At 48.5% G+C, this 17,528-nt stretch overlaps 1 protein-coding gene across 1 annotated transcript in view; it reads left to right on the top strand.

Annotated features, from left to right (window-relative positions):
• The first annotated feature begins 1,084 nt into the window (after window positions 1–1,084).
• PEX5L (peroxisomal biogenesis factor 5 like) overlaps window positions 1,085–17,528 on the top strand; it is a 253,619-nt gene continuing 237,175 nt past the window's right edge. Inside the window, exons 1-2 of the mRNA XM_048506805.1 lie at window positions 1,085–1,285; window positions 1,454–1,570. Coding sequence (XP_048362762.1) covers window positions 1,550–1,570 — 21 coding nt within the window. The 5' untranslated portion in view covers window positions 1,085–1,285; window positions 1,454–1,549. The remainder of the gene's footprint in view (window positions 1,286–1,453; window positions 1,571–17,528) is intronic.

Raw genomic sequence — 17,528 nt, 5'->3', positions numbered from 1 at the left:
CTATTTTGTGTTTTTTTTTAATTCTCTAACATTCATATTGAGAGCCAGCGGGGTGTGGTTGCATGGCTGCAGAGGGTGCAAAGATGGAGAAAGCCACCAGCGAGCCATTGCCAGTGCTGGTGAGCAAGCCTGTCCCATAATTGCAAAGCAGGTGCCTTATCTGTGACTGCTGCACATTGAAATGCTAATGCTTGCTCTGCTGTCACACTGAATGACTGCAGCAATGGCTAGATCCATTGGGGGAGATGTTGCGTGTGTGTGTGTGTGTGTGTGTGTGTGTGTGTGTGTGTGTGTGCGCATGCATTTGGTGACACTGCCCACCTGTCCCCCAGGCCAGAGCAGAGCTTCAAACTCTTCTTCTCCCTGCTTGGTTTCCCCCCTCAGGCCACCCCCGCGAAAAGCCCCAGAAGCCACCGCTCCAGGCAGATAAGGTGAAGGTGGTGACGGTCAGGTGGAGACCATCCGATTGTTCAGCACACCCAGAAACCAGTCAAGCAAGGAATGTGGAGGGGGGGGCGAGCAGGGGTGCGCTCTGCCCACGCCCAGGGGCACACTTTGCCCTTTCGTCTTTCCCGGGAACTCTGCACATGCTCAAGTAGCCGCACGGCGCTGAATAAAAAAAGGGTGCCGACTCCTCCGAGCCCGGACACGAGGAGCGTTCGGACGTGCCCTTCAGCCTCGGAACCGGCCTCTCCAATGTCAACGGCTCCGCCGCAGCAAAAGGACGACCTCCTCCTCCTTCGCGGGCCGGGCCCCCTTTGCAGGAAGGCTGGAGGCGGCCGGGTCTTGGGGGGGCTTCAGGTGGCGGAGAGGGCGAGCGAGATGCCCCCGGCTTCCTCCCTCCTCGGCGCGCCGGCCTTTGCACTCTGCAGCAGCGGCAGCAGCAGCAGCCAGCCCGGGGCCAAGCGCGCGCCGGGCTCTCCTTCGCACGAGCCCCGGATGGCGCGCGCTCCTCTCGCGGCGCAGGGAGGGCGGCCGAGCAGGAGGAGGCACCGGCGCCGTCCAGCAGCAGCAGCAGCAGCAGCAGCAAGGGGCGGGAGGAGGAGGAGGAGGGCTCGCCTCGGAGAGGAAGAGCCATGAAGGAGCCAAGCCGGAGGCAGCTCAAAAGAGTCCGCCTCAAGAAGAGAGCGGCAGAGTTCTGATTCCCCGGGAGCGGCCGGAGTTTGCGCCCAGCCCCGGCTGCGTTTTGCATTGCAAAGAAGCGTTCCATTTTATTTTGTAGATAGATAGATTATTATTTTTCCTCGGCTTTTTCCTCGGCGCCTGCAAGGACAGGTCCCCCTGTGTACGTTGGCACACCCAACCCCGTCAGAGGAAAGCCGGGCAAGCCACCTGCCTCTGGGGGGAGGAAGAGGAGGAGGAGGCGGAGGAGGTCGGCTCCCCGGGATCCTTGCAACTCCTGGCCTCTTTTGCCCGCCGCGCTCAGGGGTCCTGTCCGTTTTCTATCTTGCAGGGGCAGAGGAGGGGAAAGACCGGCGCCCTCCGCCTCCCCTACCCCCCCCCCCCGACCACTCGGCCTCGGGGGGACGCTTGAAGCAGGCGAAGCAGAATGTACCAGGGACACATGCAGGTAAGCCGGCCGGCGGTGGAAGTTTCTCCGGGGAGGGGAGGAGGGGGGGGCGATCTTCTGCCGCTCCGCGCAACAGGTGCTGCCGCCTCGGTGCAAAAGCTGGGCTCCGGGGAGCGGCGGCGGCCCGAGGTCAACTTTGCAAGCAACTTCCAGGGAGGGGAGGTTCCCCCCGCCGCTTCGACCCGCTGCCCTTGCAGGCGGGCGCGCACTTGGGGATAGGTCGACGCGTCTCTTCCCCGCGCCGCTTTCGGGGAAGGCGGCTTTGTGGGGTATGTCAAGTGAAGGGCACCGCATCCCCGGGCTCCGCGTGTCGCTTGGCCGGGGCTGCGGGGGACCTCGGGCCAACACACCCGCCCCCTTCCGCTTTGGGGGCCGGAGGGAGGTTGCTGGGATCCCCGGCGGGGCAGCGCAACCTTGCATGACCCCCACAGGCCAGCCTCTGGCTCCACCTGAGCGGGCGACGCCGGAGCTGCTCCAGCGAACAGACCAAAACAAACCCGCCCCCCAGATGCCTTTGCAAAGGGGGTTGTGCTCGTGCTTGCAAACGCCTGGGGTGCCCGGGGGGGGGCATCGCAGCGACCCCAATGCCTAGCCAGACAGGGGCAGATTCCTGGGCCTCAGTCAGCTGCACCTGTCACCTTGACGCCCCCTTTCCCTCTTCATGTGGTCCTTGTCCCTTAAAGAAAACAGGTATTTGGGGTTAGGATGGCCCTTCCTTGGAGGACCCAGTCGCCTTTCTTGTTGACTCCCTCCCAGCATCAACCAATCAGTCAATCAATCAATCTGTGTCACTGTCATGGACCAGCATAAGGTAAATAAAATAAAACGGTCATAGATTAGCATAAGCTAAATAAAATAAAAGGAGAGGACATATAAAAACAGTAAATATGTATCTACAAAGGAAAGAAACCCTACTGGTAAAAGGACACGGGGGACATGAAAAGGTAGGGGACCTTAAAGGAAATAGGGTAAACCCTCCCAACATCACCCCCTGCCAACTCTCTCCAGAGCAGAGACTTTTGTGAATGGCAGGGGCTCCAGATTGACACGGAATGTCTGCCCAGATTTATAGGGACCGGCTGCCCCTTCTTAATCAGCTTTCATTCAAGGCCATTCATAAGCCTGTCAATCAGGCTTTGACCACATCAATGTCAGCCTGAGGGATGCATATGTAATGTGAGGCGGCGGGAAAGATGAACAGGCTTCCTGACTCAGCGCTTCTGGCTTTTTTCTAAAAGGAGAAAGCTCCTGTAACTCTGTTGCCACTAGAAAACGGGTTCATTCCGTGATGAGTGAAAATGTGTTGGGTGGGGATACTTACTTCCCCGGGGTCTTCCTGAAAAGACAATCATGATCAGAATAGAGTGTCGAAATACGAGTTGCTTATTATGTTTTCGATTATAACCCTCGTTGCTTTGAGCATAATGAACGTCTTTTCAGTTTAAATCCATTTACAAATAGGAGGATGTTGTAGCATTGTATTAATTTAGATGAACCGGCACACTAGTTCAGTAGAAGTTTGTCTTTTTAAGTACGTGGGGTGTCTGGCTTACAGAACTCTCATCAAGACTCCCTTCCTATAAAGTTATGCCACAAGTTAACATGTTTCCATGTTGGTTTTTAATGGGAACAAAGTAATTTAACCTCATTGTCGTTGGGATTGTATTCCGTATCTTGAATCTGAGTAATCTCTGTGAGTACAGCATAAATCTGTTGTAAACTAAGCACAGGGTATAATTACAGAGAGGACATATCATTATGTTAATGCATCCTGATACATTTTCAGCGAGGGAAAAGAATACTGTTGCTTCTTTTAAAATTATGAGTGCCTAAGTGTTCGGATCTGAATATTGGTTGGAATGTTCATTGTTGTTTATGTTGTAACACGTAATCTGGGTCTCAGAGACTCAGAGATAGTCACGATAAACAAATTGGATATGAATTCCGCCCTCCCCCCAAAAAGATTTGCTAGATTCAAAATGCCAATAGTTTCCTTTAATGCACGGGGAGAGAATGTGGACTTTCTCAAAGTTGTAATTTAATGGGAAATAAGCAAGATCTGGTGGAATTTTCTTTCGGGTAATTAAGCTAAGCTGTGAGGCCGTAATTTATTAGTTTTCCGTTGTTGACCCAATGTAAAATATGCATTAAACTGGGGAAAAATTACTACTAGTTTTTTTTTAATCTTCTATTTCCGTATATGCATTCCTTAACTGTACGGGATGTTGCTTGCATAGCTAATTCATTTCTGTAAGACAGTAATTGCTCTGTGATTATCAATGCTGTCCATGAATTGGGACTTTTTAACTGCTGAGATTTGTGAAACTTCCCCTTACGTTTTTCTCAGCCAGCCACAGATTTACTGAGGAAAGCTGTGTGGCTTCGAGGATCCAGTTTCTTTTGACCGTTTTTAGATATTGTTCCATTCAGATAACTGAAGTCCTTTAGGCTCCCATTTCGTTCTTCCCAGTCCTCATTTCACACACAATGAAGCTCAGTTCTGTTTCTGTTGACACTTTTCTGGAGTACTGTGTTTGGGTCGTGCTTTGTAGTTCTGGCAGAACAGGGACGGAGAGAATGTTGTGAAAAGGACACGGAGGGAAAATCCCGTGAGGACAGATAGATGCCACTACACAGATGGGATCTAAAGGATAATCTCAGTGTGTCCTGGCCCAGTGTGGCTTTGTGAGAAATCCTCAAGGTGCGTCATGACCTGCCCCAGAAGGATGGTCGAAGCACACACATCAAAAACTTGGCTGGGTGTGCTGTACTCGTCGTGTGGTTTGTTGGATCTCAGTGCTGTGTTTAGCCTAGATAGCTGGACGTACTGAGAGTTTTCAGATGCCAGAAAGAATCTGTGGAGGAACAGAACTGTTTGAGAGCAAAGAAACAGCAGCTCAAATTAGGGGTATGGGCAACTGGAGATCTGGGGGACCATTCTGGAAAGAAGATGCATCGCATCTGGGTCTCCAGCATAGTCCAAGTTCCGCTTTCACCCATGCAAGCCAAAACCTGCTGGCAAAGGGCTCCTGGAGCCTTTTTCCTTGACACAAACTATAACAGAGGCAGGGCAGCAACCATAGCACAGTTGTTAGGAGTGTCGCACTAGAACTGTGGAGGTTTAGGTTCAAATGCTGCTCAGCCGTGAAGTTCGCTAGGTGGTCTTGGGTCAGTCCCTTTCTCTCAGCCTAGCCTACTTCACAGAGTTATTGTGAGGGTAGAACGGGCGGGGCCGGGGGGACTTGTACGTCACCCCAAGTTGCTTGGAAGAAGAGTTGGATAAAAATGGCACGGATCTGGGAGGGTTCAGTCCAGGTGTACCTCAGGCAGCTAGGACTGAGGTGAGGCTTATGAGGAGGAACTCTATTTCTCCTTATGTGGACTGGGGGGGGGGAGGGTTGGTGCCTGCCAGTGTGTTAAAGCGGGGTTGAGAAAGAGCCCTTTGCCTGTGTCTTGAGGTAGTCTGCCAAAGGCTCTCCTGCTAGTCATACTTCAGAGGAAAGGGTTAAAGAGACCTTTGGCTGTTTCGATTTATGAGGCACTTGGCCGAGCCAATGTTGAGGGGGGTCTTTTCTCAATTCATAATGTGGCCCCTGTGGGAAATTAGTTGTGGATGGAATATTTAAAGTAAAGGAGCGACAGGCTGGAGTAAAGGTTAGAAAGAATGTCTTGGCACCAAGAGCCCTCCGGAACTGGGATCAGATGCTCTGGAATGTGGTGGAAGTTTTCAAGGAAGGTAAGGCAAGATCTTGGGATGTTCGGATATGAAATGTGCTATTTCGTTGATCTGGTTGCTGTAGTCCTGTTTAAAGCAGTTGGATTAACTCTGTTTACGTTGCCTCAACTAAGCTGATAAGGCTTAGCTCTTCTTGGCTTGTGGAAAGCTCTTCTCTATCCCTGCCTGCATTTGTTTTTTTTTAATAGCTTCAGTCTCTGAGAATGGAGATCGTAGGCTAATTTGTAGGCAGGATTCTCATAAAGTTGCTCATCAGAGATCTGGCTGCTGTCATCATAAACTTCTCCAAACCCTTCCTATCTTCAAGAAAACCATCCGCTTAACTAAAGAAATTAAAAAAAGATTTGCAGTGCAATCCTGAGCAAAGTTAGACCTTTCTAAATCCTTAGATTTCAGTGAGCTTAGAAGGGTATAACTCTGTTTAGGATTGCACTCATAGGTTCTTTACTGTTTAAGCTGCTACGATTAAGAGAGAAAGAAAATAGCCATCGTCGACAGGATCTGAAGAGTTGAAAAAAGTCCATTGTTCATGCAGATGAGTTGGAGAGCAAGCACCGAACGCTAACTCGGAGATTTGAAACTAATTTAAAAATCTTGGTCCGGCAATGGATTTGAGGGTACGAGAATATTCCTGGGAATGAGACCTTTCTCGATATTCCGAGCCGTTATATCTTTGAAAGCCCCAATTAGCCTGGGGACTGGAGATATAAGGGAATGAATGATCGAGGACTGTATAATTCTTTCCGCTCCGGCCATTTTGTAGCTCAAAGCAGCTCTGTCCACCAGCTGTTTTTCTTTTTGCAGAGGAAAGAGACTCTCTTCCCATCACCACTACGTGCATAAATGCCGTCAGATTGCAACTGACGTCAGCAAGAGGCTTTCAAGGCAAGTGAGAACCAAGGTGGTTGGTTGGCCATTGCCTTCCTCTGCAAAGCCTTTTTTTGTGGACTCGCATCCAAGTATCGACCCTATTTAGCGACCGAGATCTGATGAAATTGGGTTATACCACACTGTCTTCATTCCCACCACCACTAGTTCTCTGCCAGTGTGGTGTGGTGCTTAAGAGCAGGTGGATTCTAATCTGGAGAACTGGGTTTGATTCTCCACTCCACCTGAGTCGCAGAGGCTTTTCTGGTGAACCAGATGTGTTTCTGCACTTCTACATTGCAGCTGGGTGACCTGGGGCTAGTCGCTGTTCTCTCTGAACTCTCTCAGCCCCACCTACCTCACAAGGTGTCTGTTGTGGGGAGAGGAAGGACAAGGAGCTTGCAAACCACCTTGAGTCTCCTTACGGGAGAGAAAGGTGGGGTATAAATCCAAACCTCTTCCTCCTCTTCCTCTTCTTGTTCTTCTTCTTGTTCTTGTTCTTCTTGTTCTTCTTCTTCTTGTTCTCCTTCTTGTTGTTCTTGTTCTTTTTTTAAAAAAATTATTGTATCATTTGAATTTTACAGTTTATAGTAATTTTCTTCTTCATACATTTTCAAACAATACTTTCCCCCCCTTTTCTCCTTCCCCCCATTGCTTCTTCTTCATAGTTTTGTCACACAAACAGCAGTAAGTTCATTCTCTGTAGCCTCTTCTCCCATATTTCTTTGTTGACTCGAGCTTCTTTCATCCAGTCCACGTATATTATCCATATCTTCAAAATTTCATTCTGTTTATCTTGCCACATCTTATTTTTGGTTAGTATATCGAAAATATCAAGTGTCACTTGTTTTGTTGTTCTTGCTCTTGTTCTTCTTGTTCTTGTTCTTCTTCTTCTTGTTGTTGTTCTTGTTGTTGTTGTTCTTGTTGTTGTTGTTCTTGTTGTTGTTCTTCTTCTTCTTCTTCTTGTTCTTCTTGTTCTTCTTGTTCTTCTTGTTCTTCTTTTTTAATTTGAAACTTCCGAAAGCTGCTGTGGGATTTTTAAAAGAATGTCAGGAAAGATTTGCAGTCCAGTCTTTGACTAGGTTACACCAGAACACCTGATTTCAGTCCATGGTATCTACAAGCAAGCAGACTCAGTGGCTGTCAGGTATCTATTCCTGTGGAGAAATGTACTGTAGATCACAAAAACATCTGGCAGCAATTCTACCATTGCTTAAAAAAACAGCTTGATGGCTGGAAACTGTCGCTGGCTGTTCTGATGAATGGGCAGTTATACAATATGATTTCTGCCTGGGGTAATGGCTATTGAGTAATTTTAGCAGGGTGGCTAAGCCTAAAATCAAGCACTGTGAAATAAAAGTATGAATCTTGGCACCCTGAGACATTACCCATATTAATTTTCTTTTTGAGAGCCAGCGTTGTGTAATGGTTAAGTGCAGGTGGATTCCAACCTGGAGAACTGGGTTTGATTCCCCACTCCTCCACCTGAGTGGCAGAGGCTTATCTGGTGAACCAGATGTGTTTCCGCACTCCTACATTCCTGCTGGGTGACCTTGGGCTAGTCGCTGTTCTCTCTGAACTCTCTCAGCCCCACCTACCTCACAAGGTGTCTGTTGTGGGGAGAGGAAGGACAAGGAGCTTGCAAACCACCTTGAGTCTCCTTACGGGAGAGAAAGGTGGGGTATAAATCCAAACTCTTCTTCTTCTTCTTCTTCCTGGTAAGCCATGCTCCCTGATGGGCAGAAATGTGAGAAGTCTGTATTTCTGTCTTAGGAGTTTTTTAGTTTTTTAAAAAGCTCATTCTAATCTTAGACTTTTAAAAAGTTAGCATCAGTGGGGCAGCCAACTGCTGTCTGCCCCAGGGTGTGAGAGTGTTGTGAGGCAAGGAAGTCCCAATCCAAATGCGTAACTGTGTTCGATATGGGGCTAGGATTGCATTTTGGAGAGCCTGCAGTTATTCCTCGTAGCCTGCAGGGAGTGCTGTCATTTTCCGGGCGTCGCCTCCACCCATGAAAGGTCCGCTGGGCAGACTCTTATCTGGTCAATTGGATTTGTTTCCCTGCTCCCACACATGAAGCCTGCTGGGTGACCTTGGGCGAATTTCAGTTCTCTCAGAACTCTCTGTCCTACCTGCCTCACAAGGTGTCTGTTGTGGGGAGAGGACGGGAAGGGGTTTGCAAGCTGCCTTGAGTCTCCTTCCAGGGGTATACGTCTATACCCTTTTCCATCACAGTTGCAGTGTACCTTTCCACTTTGTTTCTAAATAGAAGAAGAAGAAGAGTTTGGATTTATATCCCCCCTTTCTCTCCTGCAGGAGACTCAAAGGGGCTTACAATCTCCTTGCCCTCCCCCCTCACAACAAACACCCTGTGAGGTAGGTGGGGCTGAGAGAGCTCTGAGAAGCTGTGACTAGCCCAAGATCACCCAGCTGGCATGTTTGGGAGTGCCCAGGCTAACCTGAATTCCCCAGATAAGCCTCCACAGCTCAGGCGGCAGAGCGGAGAATCAAACCCGGTTCCTCCAGATTAGATACATGAGCTCTTAACCTCCTATGCCATGGGATGTATGCCCAGTTTATTTGTTTAACCGTGTGATGTTAATTGAAGAAAAAGTTTGTCTGTGAATGCTCTGCTCTTTTGATCATCCTTTTAGTTTCCCTGTATAATGCAAGTTGAAACCTTTTGCAGACCTTGTGTTTGGAAGTATATTTTTCACTTGCAGTCCTCCAGTTGTTCAGTTTGAGGATGTTTTGGCATCGAAGGGACTATTTATAGTAGCTGTGTTTGAATGCTCACTGCAGCCCGCAAACAGAAGTCTGAGAAGATCACTGGTTATGCTGTGTGCAGCCCTGGGGCTCCGGGCACATTACCCAAGACATGGTTTGGGGCCGCACAATGAGGGTCTCGAAGGTAAGAAGGGCACACACAAAATGGACTGCAAGGAGTTTTAGCTTACCCAGCAATGGTGTAGGAGGCAGTGATGGCGTAAACTTTTTCGAGACCGAAAGTGCTCCGGGAATTGTAACCCAAAACCCACTTATTTGTCGCAAAATGCCAACATGGTAATTTAACTGGAATACTGAGGTTTTAGTTTAGAAAAAAACTATTGGCTCCGAGGCGTGTGTTACTAGGAGTAAGCTTGGTGGTAGTCTGTAGCTTTGCTTTGAAGCAACCATGGAACTCTTCAAGCGGGTGAATCACGACCCTAGGAGGGTTTACTCAGAAGCAAGCCCCATTGCCAACAACCGAGCTTACTTCCAGGTAAAGGATCGCACGTTAGTTCTTCGCATGAAAATCAGTGGGGTTTAACAGCGCTTAACAGGGTTACCTACCCTGCCTCCCCAAAACTAGGTGTTAGGTTTAATGCTAATAATCAAGCCCAGCGGCCCAGGCCAGCCTAGATGTGGGGGGGCACTCTGTTTGCGCGTGCCCACAGAGTGGGCTCTGAGTGCCACCTCTGGCACCCGTGCCATAGGTTCGCCATCACTGGTGTAGGGGTTAAGAGCAGGTGGATTCTAATCTGGAGAACCGGGTTTGATTCCCCACTCCTCCACCTGAGTGGCAGAGGTTTATCTGGTGAACCAGATGTGTTTCTGCACTCCTGCATTCCTGCTGGATGACCTTGGGCTGGTCACAGTTCTTCAGAACTCTCTCAGCCCCACCTGCCTCACAAGGTGCCTGTTGTGGGCAGAGGAAGGGAAAGGAACTTGTAAGCCACCTTTGAGTCTCCTTACAGAAGAGAAAGGTGAGGTATAAATACAAACTCTTCTTCTTCTTCTTCTTCTTGCTCCTGGCAAGTTTGTGATGTGGGAGGTGATGGGCTTTGCCTCCTGAACTTGTTTCACCACTGTCCACATTTGACCCAAGACCCTGCCACATTGGGCCACGCGGAAGCGTGGGAGAAGCTACAGGGGCCACGCTACCTTGCTCAGAGGGGCAAAATACCATCTTGGGCTGTGTGTTGCAACCAACCTTTGCTGGAGAGCACCCAAAATCAAAAGTGTGGGGGGACCCTCTTTTTATATCTCTTATTCCTTGGTGGTTTTGCCTGAGTAGAGCAGGAATGTATTGTTGAAGGCTTTCATAGCTGAAATCAACTGGTTATTGTGGGTTTTCCAGGTTGTGTGGCTGTAGTCTGGTAGGTTCTGCTCCCGACATTTCCCCTGCCTGTATGGCTGGCAACGGGCATTGTCAGAGGTATGCCACTGTAAGATGTGTTTCTCTCCATGACATCTTACTGTGACATGCCTCTGAAGATGCCAGCCATAGAGGCAGGTGAAACATTAGGAGCAAAAACTACCAGATGGCACAGCCTGGGAACCCCACAACAGTCAGTAGAACTAGAATCTTTGGCCCTTTCCGCACGGGCCATATACGGCGCCCTGGGGACGGCAAAAAAGCTGTCCCCAGGGAGCCGTTCGCACAGGTGGCGCTGCTAAAACGCAGCAGTGCCGACCTGGCTCCCCTCCACCACCCCCAGGGCGGCGTCAGGCCGCCTCCAAAAACCTCCCTCCTGGAGGGAGGTTTTTGGAAAACAGTGCGTTCCCACTGGCGCTGTGTGAACAGCACCGCCGGGAACACGCTGTTTCCCCTCGTCCCTCTCCCACTCACCTCGTCGTCCTGCGTCGCTCTACTGGACTGCTGAGACCCTCCCTCGCTGTCCTCTGACCCCTGGAGATCGGAGGGCAGCGTGGGCGGGTCTTAGGAGTCCAGCAGGGTGACGAAGGCAACGAGGTGAGTGGTGGGGGACGGGGAAGAGGCGGCCTCTGCGGGGGCCGCTAGCACGCTCCCGTGCAAACGGCCTCCATCCCTCCACTGGCAGAATTCCTGCCGGTGCAGGGGTGCCCTTTCCGCAGTGCGGAAAGGGCCTCTGTGTTGTTTTTAACGAAATTCACTGGCAACCCTTGTGCCAGCATTGCCTAATGGACAAAGAATTCCTTCACCAACCCCAGATGCCCAAAGTGCATTTGGTGCTGGAGAGGGGCACCCAGGCATGGATGGAAAAGTCAGAATGGCCCTGGAAAATGCCAACCTGAGTGGAAACTGCAGTTCCAAGCAGGGCTCCTGAGACTTGACTGTGTTTGATCCTAGCTATTAGCAGCCTTCTGGGGCTGTGACCTGCTGAGAACTATCCCTGTAAATTAAATGGACAGTCAGTCAGTCCCTATCTCCACCTTCGGAATCTTCCAAATTATCCTGACTATTCCACTTTCGGTAACATTGAATGGTGATTCTGCAGTACACATAATAAATAAACAAACAGGTCTGTCCAGAGCAATAAATAGGCTCTTTCTTAGTGCTTGGCCGGGAAGGAAAGCTGACTCCTCTCTCGGGAACGACTTGCATCAGCTTTTGTGACTGATGAAGTTTGCACTGCCCGCTAACTGAGGATAAAACCCAAAGGAAAAAGAAGAGGAGAAAGATTTGGATTTATACCCTGCTTTTCTCAACCATAAGGAGTCTCAAAGTGGCTAACAAACTTCCTTCCTTCCTCTCCCCACAACAGACATCTTATGGGGATGAGAGAGAGAACCGGGACTAGCCCAAGGTCACTCAGCAGGCTTCATGTGGAGGAGCGGGGAATCAAATCCGGTTCTCCAGATTACAGTCCACCGCTCTTACCTGCTACACCACGCTGTCTGTCTTTGAATGTATTATTTTGTGACCCTTGTCACTGGAGGGCGTTGTTGATTTTTAAACCCCTGTTTGGAGGGGGGGAAGTACATCAGAATTCAGCTGCCTTTGCGGTTTGTCGTTTTGTGCATTGCGGGGAGAGCAGGAGGCGCCCTCGGATTAACACGGCTGATCCTGAGCTGGGTCTGACCTTCCAAAAGCATCCCTGTTCTCCTCTGCCTGCCTCATTTCCCAATGGATGCTGCAGCATAGGAGGACACTGCTGGCCTGGGGCAGGTTCCCCTAGGGCTCATTGCTGAATGCTTGCCATCTGCCTTCCGTATTGTCTGTTTTGCTTATGAGATGACATTGGCATTCTGGTCAGACCCTTCTACAGCTCCAGAAATGACAGCACAGCTCTGACTTCCCTCTGTACAGCTTCCACTTGACAGAGCGTTGATAAGGACTTTGGGGTGCCTCCGCCAATGGCCTCACTGTGACAAATTATCCCCTTCCTGGTCTGTAAAGTTGAGCATCGCTAGGCACGTGTGTCAGAATCCCCAAAACTGAAACAAACTCATGTATAAGAACAGCAGTTTATTGAGTATTGAGGATCTTCTCTGGTCATGCCAGAACTGAGGTTTGCCCACACAAAACCCAGTAGTTAAAGTAGCTTGCACCCCCCCATCCTGGGAAAGCGCGCCCAAAAGGAACTGTGGAAGAGATAACAGGGCCCTGCGGGATGTCGGTGAGTTCCGCAGGGCCTGTAAGACGAAGCTGTTCCGCCGGGCCTTTGGAGGGACCGGCCGCTGATGGTGCCCCCCCCCTTTTCTTTGGCTCTTACATCTGGGCCTTATATTATCCAGTGGGACTCGCCGTTCCTCCCTTTGGGAAGGATTTAAAAATGGGTCATCGGACGCCACCTACACTTATAATCATTAGTATTATAGTTAGTCTTCCGCTGCTTTTATAGGTTTTAGCTGTTTGATGATTGTCTTAGAACTGTATTTTTATTGTATGCTGTGCACCGCCTGGAGCCCTTCGGGGATATAGCAGTATAAAAATCTAAAGTATAAACAAACAAACAAACAAACAAACAGTAGAGATGGCCAGGCACTGACCTTGAGCAGCACCTGGTACAGTATAACATCATACCAAAGACAGTTGAAAGTCAGTTAGAAATGCAATTAACCCATTCCACCACCCCCAGCATGCAGAAAGCAGCAATAGCAAGATCCCCATAATAACAGACCTCCTGACAACGTGATACTTAGCCATATCATTTGTGCACCTCTTCCTGCTGTGATTTTTTTTTTTTGGCAGTAAAACGGTGCAGGGGGCTCAGTCCACGTTCATCACAAAAAGGATTCACAGGAAAGGAAGAGGAAGAAGAGTTGTTTCCCACTTTTCCCAACAGTACGGAGTCTCGAAGTGGCTGGCAAACTTCTGTCCCTTCCTCTCTCCACAACAGACATCTTGTGAGTTAGGTGGGGCTGAGAGAGCTCTGAGAGAACTGGCCCAAGGTCACCCAGCAGGCTTCATGTGTAGGGGCAGGAAAACAAACCTGGTTCATAATGGAGAATCAAACCCAGTTTTCCAGATTGCAGCCCACTACTCTGAACCGCCACACCATGCTGAAATTGGATTTTGTAGTCCAAATCTCCTCCCCATACCTTTGGCACTTGAAGAATCCTTGTGACAGGAACAGGTTTGCTTCTGAGGAGACTTACTGGGTCTCAGGACTCTTTTGGAAGTGAAGGGAGACAGATTCCCAGGTCCCTTCACCAAAGAGTGTAGGTATCCAGTGGACTGGGTGACCTACCTGTTGTGGTTGCCAGATCCCACCTGGCCACCAGTGGGTTATACAGGGGTTGGGCTGGTCAATCCAGATTGGAAAACTAGAGATTTGAGTGGGGGGGGAGCCTGGGGAGTGGAGTGACCTCAACAGGGTACAATGCCCTAGAGCACAGGTGTCAAACTCGCGGCCCTCCAGATGTTATGGACTACAGTTCCCATCATCCTCTGTCAGCATCATGCTGGCAGGGGATGATGGGACCTGTAGTCCATAACATCTGGAGGGCTGCGAGTTTGACACCTATGCCCTCGAGTCCCCGTCTGAAGAATCCATTTTCTCCAGGGGAACAGATTTCTGAAGTCTGGAGAGGGTGCTGTAATTCCTGGTGATCTCAGGTTCCAACTGGAGGCTGGAAGTCGTATTGCCCAGCAGCATCTAATGGAGAGAGATCTATATGTGCCTCATGCTCAGCTTTCAACATTTTAATGACTGTGCCCTGCTGTTGCTGGGAACTCTGGATGGTGGGGGGGGGGGTTAGGTTGGCAGAGAGGTGGAAGGATCACTGGAACATCCACTGCTTTGCAATTAGACCAGGGGATTGGTGCTGTCCATGGTCCTGACATATACCCCCTTTCCCCTCCCTGCATTTACTAATAGGGAGTGGCAGAAGCTCACTACCACTGAAATGAGAATTATGACAGCCTTTGGTCTCGAGAGGGGTTTTTAAATTGTCTGGATGCTATTTTTGGTATGCTGTATTTAACTGGTTTTAATTATTTTAATGTTATGGAGTAGTGGTTCTCAACCTTCCTAATGCCACAACCCTTTAATACAGTTCCTTATATTGTGGTAACCCCAACCTTAACATTTATCCACTTTACAGATGGAGAACACTGATGCAGAGAGTCTTAGGCCACCCCTGTGAAAGGGTCGTTCGACCCCCAAAGGAGTCGCGACCTCCAGGTTGAGAACCACTGTTGTAGAGTCTATATTTATACTATATTTAAATTTGATATTATGAGAGTTCTCTACTTGTTACTTTATGTATGTTGTTTCTGCTGTACACCGCTCAGAGCCCTTTGGGGATGAGTGGTATAAAAGATAGACAGATAGACTGATTGATTGATTGATTTTTATTTATTAATTAAGTTATAGGCCGCCTCACCCCCGAAGGGCTCGAGGCGGCTCACAACATGGCTGTTATTCAGCAATCATATATCATAACATATAACATTGATTGATTGATTGATTGATTGATTGATTGATTGATTGATTGATTGATTGATTGATTGATTGATTGATTGATTTAGGGGAGGAAGTAGCCTCTGTCTTACATTCCTTGTCAAATGAGTGTCAGTGTGGGGTCATGGTTAGAGTGCTGGACTAAGATCTGAGAGATCCAAATTTGACTCCCTGATCTGCCACAGAAGCTCTCTGGGTGACCACACACTCTTTGCCAGTGATGATAAAATGGACAAGAAAAGGATGAGGCAAGCTGCTTTGGGTGCCCATTTAGGGGGGAGGCCGGGTAAAAACGAAGTAAAAGGATTCATAGAATCATAGAGTTGGAAGGGACCCCAAGGGCCATCAAGTCCATGCAGGAACACACAATCAAAGCACTCCCGACTTATGATCATCCAGCCTCTGAATGGAGATTCCACCACTCTCCAAGGCAGTGAATCCCACTGTTGAAAACAGTCCTGACTGTCAGAATGTTCTTCCTAATGTTTAGGTGGAATCTCTTTTCCTGCACCTTGAATCCATTACTCCATGTCCTAGTCACTGAGGCAACAGAAAACAAGCTTGCTCCCTCTTCAACTTGGCATCTCTTCAAATATTTAACATAGTTATCATGTCCCCCCCTTAACCTTCACTTCTCCAAACTAAACATCCCCAGCTTCCTAAGTCTCTCTTCATAGGGCATGGATTCCAGACCTTTTACCATTTTGATCTGGACACGTTCCAGCTTGTCAATATCTTTCTTCAATTGCAGTGCCCAGAACTGAACTCGGTACTCTAGGTGAGATCTGACCAATGCAGAGTAGAGTGGTACAATTATTTCCCTCAATCTAGACACTATACTCTTATTGATCCATCTCAGAATTGCATTATAACACTGCTGACTTGTGCTCAGTTGTGAACTCAGACTCCCAGATTCCTTTCAAATGTAGTGTTGTCCAGCCAGGTCCTTGCCACCCATTCCAAATTTTTGGATATGACACCTGGATTGCTTCAGTCCCTGTATGTCTCTTGCCCCTAACTTGTACATTCTGATGCACACCTATAAAAAACTGCAAAAACACAATTTGAGTATGAATGCAAGTATTGTTTATCAAGTTTCTGTTTGGGTGAGGTTGCAGGGATTCTAGTGAAAGCCCCTGTTTACAAATTACTCCCAAAGAATCTTAGCACAATCCTAAGAACAATTACAGCAAGGTTGCTGCTTTTTTTTTTTACTGTGTGTGCATTGCGATATGGGTGGGGGCAGAGGGGTCCTTGCATCTGAAAAATCTGAAAATTGACCCACACCGTACCTCCTGCAATTGAGAAACTGATTTTAGAAATTATCATAATTAGGTAGGAGCTAAGTATAATTCAGCAGAGGGAGAAATCCTCTAACAATAAAAGATCAGACATTAGGAAACAGGCTAGGAAACAGGAGCAGCAGTGGCGTAGGAGGGTAAGAGTTCATGAATCTAATCTGGAGGAACCGGGTTTGATTCCCCGCTCTGCTGCCTGAGCTGTGGAGGCTTATCTGGGGAATTCAGATTTAGCCTGCGCACTCCCACACACACCAGCTGGGTGACCTTGGGCTAGTCACAGCTTCTCGGAGCTCTCTCAGCCCCACCTACCCCACAGGGTGTTTGTTGTGAGGGGGGAAGGGCAAGGAGATTGTAAGCCCCTTTGAGTCTCCTGCAGGAGAGAAAGGGGGATATAAATCCAAACTCCTCCTCTTCTTCTTCTTCTTCTTCTTCTTCTTCTTCTTCTTCTTCTTCTTCTTCTTCTTCTTCTTCTTCTTCTTCTTCTTCTTCTTCTTCTTCTTCTTCTTCTTCTTCTTCTTCTTCTTCTTCTTCTTCTTCTTCTTCTTCTTCTTCTTCTTCCTGTCAGAAACATTACTCTTTAAAATCTGCGGGGTTTTTTTAGAAGAAACAATGACAGAAGTGTCAGCTGCCTGCCAAATGGTTTGAAAAAATGGCTTTGACTGTCATCGGACTTCTGGCTTGAAGAAGCCATACGAGACAGCTTTGGCAGGGGAGGGTGGGCCCCACTGTCTTGCTACACAAACATGAGCAAAAATTACACCAATCAGTTGCTAAGTCAAACCTTTGATTGGAAAACCCTAAAGGCAACAAGCTTCTTGAGCCAAGAAGCCCTCAAAGTCTGGATTGCTAATTGGAATATTCTTCCCTGTTCTTTTGCAGCAGTGATGAACCAATTCCAAGCTCAGCTGACGTCTTCTTGGTTTGTCTCTTCCTTTCAAAACAGCAGGAAGTAGATCGTCGTTTCTGTCCCAGATGATTTTCGCTCAATTACTGAGTTTCAAAAGTTGCTTAATGCACTTCCTACAAGGGCCACCGCTAAGCACCAATTCAAGGGTGTGAATATAATAGTTGACATTTTGACACATGGTGTGCGGCTTGCCTGGAACCATGTTTCTTTTTCTCCATGTAGCCTCAGGTCTGGTCTCCACATGCTGCCAAATGGGGTGATAAAATAGACTGGACGTCTTTGCATAGCCGGTGGATGTTCCTTTTATCCGCCCCCCCCCCTTTTCCCGCACATCCCTGTGTCAAAAACCTCCTGAGCTAAGAAACAAAATGAAACCAGTCCTGCAAAATCAAGGAGAAAGGCCTAATTAGCACCCGTCTATTAATGTGTCGCTTGCAAGGACGGAAATGTGATTTCCCTCCCTGCAGTCGAAAGTGCTCCAACCAACTCTACCCTCTC

Source organism: Sphaerodactylus townsendi, linkage group LG08 (assembly GCF_021028975.2).
Source record: "Sphaerodactylus townsendi isolate TG3544 linkage group LG08, MPM_Stown_v2.3, whole genome shotgun sequence".
NCBI classification, from domain to species: Eukaryota; Metazoa; Chordata; class Lepidosauria; order Squamata; family Sphaerodactylidae; genus Sphaerodactylus; species Sphaerodactylus townsendi.
This window is presented reverse-complemented; position numbering and strand designations above follow the sequence as displayed.